The 11450-nt window shown below is 39.0% G+C and overlaps 1 protein-coding gene across 3 annotated transcripts in view; it reads left to right on the forward strand.

Moving 5' to 3' along the window:
• arhgef4 (Rho guanine nucleotide exchange factor (GEF) 4) overlaps positions 1-4830 on the forward strand; it is a 64399-nt gene extending 59569 nt beyond the window's left edge. For 2 of the 3 annotated variants that reach the window (XM_044104562.1, XM_044104564.1), the window contains 2 exons: positions 391-468; positions 4134-4830. In XM_044104562.1, the coding sequence (XP_043960497.1) occupies positions 391-468; positions 4134-4288 (233 nt within the window). In that variant the 3' untranslated portion in view covers positions 4289-4830. The remainder of the gene's footprint in view (positions 1-390; positions 469-4133) is intronic. The other variant, XM_044104563.1, reaches the window with a different exon arrangement.
• The last annotated feature ends 6620 nt before the right edge of the window (positions 4831-11450 follow it).

Consider the following 11450-nt stretch of genomic DNA (forward strand, 5'->3'; position numbering starts at 1 on the left):
GACTTTGGGAACCACTGCTCTGACAAACTTCTGAGAAACAGAACAGGTGCATTTATACTAAGACAAAGTTTTTAAAACCAGGCATCATTTTCCTTCTACTTCACTATTCTCATTATTGTCACTATTGAATTAAATGCATTTATTATAGAATTATTAGGGACTTTTTAATCCTTGTTTTAAGTGTCTGCTATAAAAAGTGATGACCAGTTGTCTGGGGATTGTTTTGGTGCGATTCTGTCAGATTGATCTAATATGATTAAAAATAACACAAAAATCAAATAGTGTAAAACTATTTTTCATGGATAATTAGGATGTAGATTGCTGTGACAAATATGTTCTTCAGCATGGACATTTTTTTTCTTACAGGAACCTTTTTATTTATTTTTTTAGGCTTCTCTCTTACTGAAATCCAGAAGAAACAAGCTATGCTGAATGCCTTCAAAAGCCACCCAGCTGGGAAATCTAAAGGTATGTATTTATGAGTTTTAACACTATTAGTTTTCATTTGATTTCACTGTTTATGTCCCCCCCCCCTCCAGAGGGTATGAATGTTTGAACTACAGCTGGATGGATTGTGTTAGTAGTTACACAGACTGCCTTTTACATAGCACTGAGTAAAAAGCCAAGAATGAAGAGAAAAAGCTTTGCTACTCTGACACATTCTAATACGAGTGTTCATATAGGTACAGGAACAATAGAGAACATGGAGCAGCTGCTCCCTCATTATTAAAACTTGGGGTGCTAACTTATGTTTCTACTCCCCTTTTTTGAGCTAAACAGTAATGATCAGACCAGTCCTGTTAACAATCTGTAACACAGCTGTAGCAGGTATAAGCTGCTCCTCATTTCTCATGTACAATTCAGTTGTCATCATATGTAGATGGTTGCTGTAGGACCTAAATGCATGAGAGAGGTGGCCAGTAAATTTTAAGACTTAATAAAAGAATATGGTGAAACAAACTTACAAAAATCAAAGGGAGCCACAACAAAAACACAAAAAACAATAATCCATGGAAAGAAAAACAGCAAGGGGGGACTCAAAGAGAACACGGGGCAGAGGGTTTTCCAGCGAAAATGTGAAGCTTTCAACTTCAGGAGGTTGAATGCTGAACAAAACTGGGCTCATGAGCTAACTGAATGCATGTGCAAGTGGAAGAAGCAGGAGGAAGACTGAGGACAGGGACAGAGAAGGTGGCAAAGAGGACAGAAGACCAGTAAATAATTCTTACTTCAGAAAGATAGGTTGGAGGAAGAAAGTACCTTTCTAGCAGACGCTTTTTCTAAATACTGCTTTAGAGCACTGACTTGTTTAAAGTCTGCATGGTTTGTGTCCAGAATGTGTGTGGTCAGCAAAGATTTAAATTGATCATTTTCTGATCCTAGGCCTCTGCAAGTCCAGAGTGTCAGCATTGATAATCGATTTGTATATCTGATTGTTGATTTGATTGAAATAAATAAATAATTCATTTCAATATTATTTATTGAAATAAATCAATAAATATTGATTTATGTCATGTCCTAAATGAATCAATAAAATCATTTTATTGATTTTAGAACAATGATCTGTATTGAAAATCATTTTTGTCACATTAACACTGATGAATCTATGCATACTCACACAATTGAACATATCTAAAAAGAAACTCTTGTAAAAGAATTTATACCAATCAGTACATCTTTTTTAACGGAACGCACCCAAGAATAAATTTAGAAAATAAGTATATACCCAATACATATCTATCCATACATATATACACACAACAATATACATAACACTAAAGTCCCATTTAACATTTCTGAAAAGGAGTAGGAAGAAGTAACAACTTATTTAATCTTACCCTTTCCCAAATACAACAAGCAAACATACATATTATATATATATATATATAGTTATTATCAAAAATAACCTAGTATTGTTCTGATGCTAAATTTAATAGTTGAAAATTCACCCCCAGAGACATTCACATCCAACTACATGCCAATACTCATATAGGCATTCACACTCCCATACATCATGCTGACACCATGGCCACCCAAGTCCACTTCCCCCTAGCTGCCACCCAGCACCCCAAAATGACAAGTCAATAGCAGTCACAGAGGGATCAAGAAAGCTAAGTAGTTCAAACTACTTCCCCAATACAACATAGCTTATCTACATACAGATAGAATGGATTAGGAGAGGAACTGCAGACCAATCAGACCTAAAGAACCAGAAATCAGAGTCTCTTCATCCTCAATCATCTCCTGAGGCTGACATGGTACAGAACATTTAGTTACGATTGATTCAGTTTCTTATTGTGATTTTAGTTGACCGTTGTGGTTTGATTCTTTGCTTAGGATGTTGAGTTTAGATGATATTTAATAAATAATAGCATTACCCAAAATAAGTGGCCATTTAAAGAACAAATCATACAAATAGATTAACAATAAATACATAATTATTTCCTACATTATATTACTTTCTGTGTGTTTTATTCAAAAATGTTGATATATTTTTTGAATAATTGTCCAGTGGTCATTTAATGTATTATTTCACTAATATTTTATTAATGTGGTTTACCAGTTTGGATAATCTGACTTCATATCAATGAAGATAAAACATGCTAAGCAAAAACACACCAGACCTGCAGACCAGGGGTGGATCTAGACGGGGCTAAGAGGGGTTCTAAAGAAATTATATTAAATAAATGTCTTTTTTAAATTTTCAGTGGTAGATATTTTTTCTTCACAATTTTTTTAAGGTATAATTAAAAATACATTAAAATTATTTTTAATAAAAATTAATTTAATGAATTAAAAAATATGGTACTGCTCTTTTAACTGCTGTATGGAGATAGGATCACACTTTCCATTTACTAAATCAGAGCTCTGCAACCTGAATCTCTGGAGACACAAGTGGCTCTTTGTTCACATTATTAAATGATGAAATATTGCTGTGTTTTTGTTTAATTCTTTTTTTAAGTGTCTCCATTAAAACACTGTCTGCAAGGCCCTGAGGTCAATTTGGTCTAGAACCAGCCTCTAAACAAAACAGTAAAGACCATTATATATACATTTTTAACCAGCTATAAGGGGTCAGACTTGTATCATCAGCACCTTTATTCAGATAACAATTTGCAATGCAAAATATTATGCTTAGTGATTTTTGCAATGGGCAATGCAGTACTTAATTAATTTAGAATTATTTTTAGATTTATGAATGAAATTGTGTATAGTATTGGCTTTATTTATTTGAAGAGTATTTTGTAGTTCTGTACAAAATGTATGTGTGCAAAATATTTGGATAAATAATGGGTTAGTCTGATCCTGGTCCTTAGCCTTGTTAATTACGATACTCTTATAGGTCTTTTATGAAGTTTGATTAGTGACTATTGTGTTGTTTTATAATTAATTTCCCAAATCTCTCTGTAGTCACTTAAAAAAGGTTAAACTAAAGAAAAGGACAGAATGTTAGGCTGTTTCTGTGTGAACAGAAAGGTGTTTGGTACTAAAACTATGATAGGCCCACTTCATGAACTGTGAACTGAAATAGTAAAACCCTGACTCATAATTTCTACTTTTCCATAGATGCACATTCATTCTTGTTTAAAGAAAAAAGGCCAAGAGCCGCATAATGTTCAGATACAAATAAGGGTAATGCAATTTCTAAGTATAATTTTCAAATTAAGTTCAGGTTAATGACTAATTTTCAATAGTCATTAACCTGAACGTCTACCTTGATAGTAAACTGGTTTTAGGTTTATCCTATGTATTTAGTAACATGTTCTTCAAATGACTGTAAATGCATAATGCATGCATTTTAAGTAGATTTTATTTTAATTTCCAGTCAGCAGACCCCACTAGGACTGTGTCACTCCACAGCTGCTTGTCTCTCATTAATGTTAGCAGATGTTGGCAGGTATGATGTAGTCTAGGTTCTGTTTCAAACTGAGTTTATACACCTCTGGGAAAAATTTAAGGTTTCTCTGATTTTACTCTTTATAAGTATATGTTTGAATAAAATAAACATTGTTCTTTAGTTCTGTGAATAACTGAGAACATGTCTCTTAATTGTTTGTGAATGTATGTAAATAAGCAGTTGGATTTCGAAAACCACACCAAAGAATATCTTCTCATGTTGATTTCCTTGTCAGCAGTGACCAGGCCATACTGCGACTTCCTCCTTCGTCAGAAACATCCATCCTTACCCACTGCTCTGCCCCAGCAGCAGGTCTTCATGCTGGCCGAGCCCAAGCGCAAAACTACCTTCTGGCATAACATTGGGAGACTGACACCTTTCAAGAAATAAAAATCCAACCAGAAAGGAGAAGCAAAGTTGTGGAGAAAGAGAAGAGCTCATGCCTCCATAGAGCCTTTTTAAAAATTCCTCTTTTCTTTCCTATGTATAACCTTTCCTGGAGGGATTTGTGGGCTTCTATAGATAAAGTGGACTATAATAATGGGAAGACCATCTTTTGAAAGCACTTTATTGGTTGGATAACAATCAGACATAAGAAGGTCTCCTCATTACCCTTGAGTTAAACAGTGCGACTAAATTCTTTCCTAATGTACTTCAGCTCCTTAAGACAAAAACTGACTGGTATTAATTCTATTGTACTGCTGCAACTTATTGTGGGTCTCCTGGCTAAACTGCCTCTGTGAAAATGTTGCCTGGCAACAAAACTGTGTTATTTATTTCCACTGCTCTGTGTTTTTATTTGATAATTTAACCAAAATTTCAGACTTCTCATTGTGTGGTAGAATTTCATATTCATGCTTATTATGTCAGCTTTAAAAAAAACGAGGGAAATTAGTTGGGGAATAAAATTCCTTGTGTTTTCTCTTTGCTAATGTACAGGATCTTTTTTTTCCTTGCTTTAAATCTTCTGTTGGATTGCGTGTGTGTCATGTTGGGTTCGAATTTACTAGCCCAAATGCAGAACACAAAATGGGAGGAGTGAAATCAGTTCAAATGATTTTATTACAGCTCACACAATTATAGAATGTCTCAGAGTGATCTGGTCCAGGGAAATCAACGGTAACAGGCAGCAATAGTTCACTGAGGGAGAAAAGCAGAGTGGTGAGTTTAGGGGTCGTGGGAAAATGGAGAGATCTTGGGAAGACAAAACAGTTGTTCTTACTGGAGGTGATTGGATCCGCCTCTGGGGGTGGTAGCAGAGTATGTCCGGGTCACGATCTCTTAGTGGTCCAGCAACATAGGAGGAGTGCGGCAGGGAGCGGACAGGTAGGCTCAGAGGCAAACGAGAGCGGTACGGCTGCCAGCCGTGGGATTCTCGCAAGCAACGGAATACATGGGTCTGGGAACTCAGGCAACCAGTGGGTACGTTCCACGGCTTCACGAAGGTTTCCTTTTTGGAAACAGGAAAAAACAGCCAGGATCTAATCAGCGGATCCAGAGCGTCCAAAGGATCACCTGAAGGCAACAGAGAGACAAAGAGAGAATTACCAGAAGGCTCAGAGCAACGAAGATCAATGAGACAGGGCTCGAGGGGCTCAGAGGTACCGTGACTGGCACAACACTCAGGCGACGCTGGACTGGCGGCCCACTCCTTATGTCTGCTCTGCTGATGAAGGTAATCAGGGACAGCTGAGGATAATAATGACACCACCGCACTCCAACCGGAATCTGTCGACTTCTGGTGGTAAGATGTGGAAAAGGCACGCAGGCAAACCCCACCAAGAAGACCAGAGATCCCCGAACACAACAGTGTGTTGTTTGGGAGTTGAATTTTCTCTCCTGATGTGCTAACATTCTAATCTGTCCCAAGGAAGATTAGAATATTTCTAAGGTCAAATGCCCAGCATAACCCAAAACACCAGCAACACATTCCAGCAGTCTGACCCTTGACCTCTCCACCTCACTGAAATTAAACCATCTATATTTTTATTTTACTTCATATTTTACACAGTGCAATCTGATATGCATAAATATAACCAAACAATACAAGCTCAATAATAAAATCCTTATACTTCTGGGGAAGGTGCAAGGTGGCAATATTTGTGGTAACTGGTCCAGAGAGTCCCATAAAGTCTTCAAAATTGTGGAAATTTGAAAAAAGCACTACAACTATTTGGTTGAAAAATAGAATAAAAACCATTCATTTTTGTCAGGTTCATTTAGTCTTTTCCCTCGTGTTTTTGTTTTGTTGTATCATTTGTTTGATACAATTGCATCAAACAAATGAAAGAGGAAAAGTTACAGGTGCCACCCTCCACTTTTCGTGGAACTTTTTCCCGACTGTTAGATTAAGCACAGAAAATCTAATGCCCGGTCAGAAATTAATGTCCTGCCTAAGATAGCCCTTACTCGTGAGTGAGTGAATATTGAAGCGACTGAAGTTGATGGTTTTATTGTGATTGACAACTGAGTTAGCTGACCGAGCCAGGAGGGCAAACACACTGTGCTCAATGCGGTGTTCCTCAGTAGACCAGTTGGTCTGTCACAGCAAAAGATCTGGCGAGAGCCTTGATGGGTGTATTTTGGACGGTGCAGGTGGACAATATTGTGGTGTAGAAGCTAAGCTGATTGTGGTGACCCATGCATATGTATGCAGATCTTAAAAAGCTCCATGGAAAAGTACTGGAGCAGTGATGTCGTTGGGTGATGGACCAAAAACAGCACAATCAAGGTTAGTATAAGCCGTGCATAGCATGCCAAAGACAAGGCAACAGGTAGGCCAAGGGTCTTCGCTAAAACAAAGCATAGGACGGATGTAGTTTACTGAATAACAGTACTGAATTAACAATCAGTACATAGATAACAAAGGAAAAGTCTGCAAAAACAATAAAATGACTAAAAGACCTTAAAAACAAGTTGGTGAGCAGCATCTGCAACAATGCAGTGACAGTGAATGGTCCGATAGCATTCACTGTCACTGGAAGTGCAATGGTGAGAAATTCAAGGGCCCCAAAACGACTTTATCAGTGAAATAAGTGCAAAAGAGAGAATTGTAAGATTCTCAACTCTATATTCTATGTTCAACCTTATTTACTTCCTAAACACATCAGAATAATGAAGATGAACAGTTTTAGTAGTTTGAAACTAGAATGCAGAGCTGCTAAACTTCAGGTTCTCCATTCTTTGCATCTTTCGCTGAGATAAAGCCGTTTTTAGCCCTCTTAATTGCAAGACTCATGAAACACAGCATTTAGACTTCGTACTAGTTGCAAACATTGTTGGGTAGTAACGGATTACATGTAACGACGTTACGTAATTTAATTACAAAAAAAGAGTAACTGTAATTCGTTAGTTACAATGAGAAAATATGTAATCCAGTTACAGTTACTTCCGAAAATATTAAGAATTACAAATTTAGTTACATTTTAAAAAAAATATAAACAAAAACCTTTGCGAAATATGTAATGATATTTTTATTGCTTTGCGGTCTTTATCGCCGTTTTCCGCTTCTGACTCCTTGTCTCTATCATAGCCGCAATGCCACTCTGATGTTCCATCCTGTGCTGGTGGAGCCTCCTGGAGGAACAGCAAGCGAGCGGACGGTTCCATTTCAGCTCAAGCAGCGCATCAAAAATGACAGCCTTCCAACACTGGAAATTTAAGGAGCATTTTATTTATGTAACCCAGGCTCTCCCTCTTCAGACCTGCAGCTGGTGGAGGACACCCTATGGGCTCTGCGTTGTGTTTCTTTTCGTGAAAGTGGGGTGTGTTCGGTGCAAAACAAGATGCAATCTGCAGCCAACTGGCACACTGAACAAACAGAAAAAAAGATTGGCATACCAACGCAATGTATATTTTACACCGGGCTAGCGGAGCTGCTGCTTACCTTACAGGCAGTAAACACACTGTAAGGAATACAGCAGCTCGTGCGCAAAAATCCCCTGCACTACGGTGTCCCCGGCAGGACAAACATCTCGGAATTGTGATAATACCAGCAATTACAGAAAACAATAGTACCCTCTTCTGTAACATTTATGCACTGCTTTACATTTACATCTGTGAAAATGGCTCAAATTTAACCGTGCAGTGCAATAAGTGTTTGCCGGTATTGAGGAAAAGTATATAAAAATTAGCTTAATTTGGAAAAAGCTTGGCTCTCTCTTTTCCTCTGTCCCAAGTTCTTCCTGCGAGCCGCGTGTGGCGACAAGGAGACAACAATGCGTGATGACGTCACAGAGTTTAATTCTCAAAACAAGCAACGCATGAATTAACAAGAAAACTGCAGACCTAAGACAAAAGAATTAAAAGAAAAAGGGACAAAGACAGAGAAGAAAAGGCAAAGACATGTCTTTGGAGAAAGCCGATGCCAAAAAGGCAGAATAGTACAGCTATCTAAATTATTATTATCGTGTTCGATCTCTTATAGTGAAGGCGTTTCTCTCCTTGTTAATGTATTCATTAAGGCGTAGCTCTGTATGACCAATCAGACGCTACCTTGGACGCCAATAAAACTTAGAACTTCCCCTAATTTCAAGCTAAGATCAAAGGCCCTTTTGGTCTCCTGTAAGACACAGGAGCAAGCAGCTGCTTCCTGATTTTCCTGGGCTCTGGGGGCACCTGGACAAATAAAACCATAAAATAAGACTTCACAGATACCTGTGAAATTCGGAGTGCCTCCCGTTATCTTGTCCTTACAGGCATTCTCAGAACAGAGCCAAATCAAGTAATTTAGTTTAAGGAAAGATTACCTTCACAAACCTAGTTGTGGTCTGCTGCATTCTGCATTCTCCAAAGATTTAAATCCTTGCCTTGTCACATAAAATCAACAGAACAAAATGAGGTACAATTCCTTTTCTAACCTATAAAACATAACATTCAAACAATTTTCATTTGATTGAGATATTGTCACAGATAATACAATTTTCAAATACATTCATCATTTAGTTTCAAATCCCAAGAAATTTGTTCAAAATCAAACTGTTCAAGATACCTTTTACACATGACATAAAATTAACTGTTTAAATCACTAGAAATAATTATTTTTCCTCAACACCGGCTATCAAGAACTTTTCCACATTGAAGCAAACTATGTCAAACCTGAGGAAACATTTAGAGGTAATTGCAGCTCACTGATAGACAAAACGTATTGTTTTACAAATATTTGACTGTTTGGTGTTGATGCATGACAAACGTTGGAATCTATTCTTTCCCATGAGACATTGTATGCAATGTGCTAGTGTTATGGTTTTCATGAACATAAAGTAAACTAGAAAATTCTTGAAGAAATTTAACTGGGGCCTGCCAAAGTGTGCCCGTCGGTTTGGACCCAGGGTTCTGATGCTAAAAATTAGCATCAATGCTAAGCTTAGCTGAATAGTAGTCATTAGCTTGTGGAAAGTCACAAGTATGTTAAGTAAGCTGGACGTACACCATTCAGTCTGTTAAAACGAGTCTATAAGCTGAAATTAGCCAAAATGCTAATGTAAGCCTAAATACTTTCAGTAGCATGTGGGGTATCATTAGAATGTTCTCTATAATTTACTTACTCCATTCAGTATACTAACCATGGCTATTAAGTCAGAAAAATAGGTAATAGCTTATTTAAGCTAAAAGGCTAATGCTAATAAACTGCCTTGCTGTGCAAGGTAGTTCCCTAACCTGAGAGAAACAGATAATGCAGAATCATATTTTTGCACTGCCTGTGGCGGTGCACTAACCTGCAGTGCACTAAGAAAAATAAAATGTTGAACATGGGTCAATACTCATTAAAACCTCAAAGTAATCAAAAAGTAATCAAAAGTAATTAGTTACATTACTTTTTAAAAGTAATCTAAAAAGTTACACTACAATTACATTTTAAACAAGGTAACTTGTAACTGTAACGGATTACATTTTTAAAGTAACTTACCCAACACTGGTTGCAAACCACTAGAACAGGCATGGGCACATCTGCATCCTCTAACTATCAAAGTATGGACAAGAATTTTTCCTGGGACGTTCAGAGGAGGCAGGAAAAATCCCGGAAGTTTACCCCTAGAAGAGATTCTAAAACGGTCAAAAATGCATTTTTCCGCTAAAATCACCCATGGTTCGATAGCCTGCATTCCAGAGAAGAGCCCTGTGCAGTTGAAATATTTTTAAACCATGCACAGAAGCCGAGATAACACTCAAAGTCCCGGAACTACTATCAGCTGCTGCCGCATCCATTGAACCTGGAGGACAGATAGGATTTCAAGACCTTATTAAAAAAATCCCACCAGCAGGATTATAGGGGAGAGTTCAGAAAGAGGACTTGGAGCGAAAAAATATGACAAAGTGTTGAAGGACTCGGTCATATTTTGACCCTCCAGGACCTCTATTATGACTCTATCAGCATTTTAATGGCTTTTTCCAGCATTTTTATACGTTTTTCCAGGAATCTCTGTATGGTTTTCTGGTTCTCTGAGGCAGTAAAGTGACGGGCTCTGGCCGATCCGGTGAGTCTCCTCGGTCCTTCTGAAGGGCCTGGTGGTTCTCTGGGTCTGTTTTGAGCTCCGTGGAAGCGAGCGTAAAGACAGGCCGGAGTCAGGCTGAATCAGTTCACTGTGAGCAGATTCTGATCCCCGCCACGTGCCTGCTGGAGGTCTGAGCTCCGACCCCCGTCTCCCTGCACACACCACACACATTCTGTCACCAAACAGCACATGTGGCCTGCTGTGGAGGGCCCCCGTCGTTCCCCGGCATTCAGTGTGAGTGGTTCCCTGGTTGCCCAGTCCGGTTGTGACCACCAGGCGGGCTGCCAGCATCTGGAGCCCGCTTTGGTGGAGCGAGGTTCCCATGTGGTTCGCTTTAACCCTCCAGGCCTGGAGGTCTGCTGAGGTCACAGCCTGGGGTCATGGCCTGTTTCCAGGCCGCATTTTTAGTGTATTTATTAAATGTGGCTCCCTTTGACCTCCAGGCCTGGTTTTATGGGTGAATTAGATAAGAAAGAAAAAGGTCCAGAGACCATCCGCACCCCCGTGCCTGCAACGGCAACGGAGGCGCAATACACAGACCATACCTCTACTATGGTCCCCAAGGCCGAGGCGATCACCGCTGATTCAGTCACAGAGGTGAGTCTGTCTCTAGCCTCACTGGACACAGACTCAAAATGTGCCGTCAGCAGGGCGGCTGGCCCCTCACCAGCTGTTGGGAAACATCCCGTTCACGCAAAACCAGTCGGGCCAGCATTGTGTTTGCCGTCTGACCCACAAATCTGGTTTTACACACCCAGCATCTTATTAAATAAACAAAGTTTTGTGTTTGAGGGCCCCCGCCAGGTGGTACTAAATAAACTTTGTGGGTATGGTAATTCAGCAACCATTTATGGTATCTGAAGCACCGTCCCTGTCCAATTGCACTCGGCTCAATCCATGATCTGAGTTTAGCATGAACAAGATGGTCCTTCGGGTTCTTGTTTCGTCGTATGACCCTCCTATCGGTCAGCCTTCCACTAAAAGTTTTGAAACCCTTTAAAATATGTTTTGTAAACCTCTGGCCAAATTGACAAAAGGAAGTGTCATGGTGTCATCTG

This window comes from Gambusia affinis, linkage group LG21 (genome assembly GCF_019740435.1).
Source record: "Gambusia affinis linkage group LG21, SWU_Gaff_1.0, whole genome shotgun sequence".
Lineage (NCBI taxonomy): Eukaryota > Metazoa > Chordata > Actinopteri > Cyprinodontiformes > Poeciliidae > Gambusia > Gambusia affinis.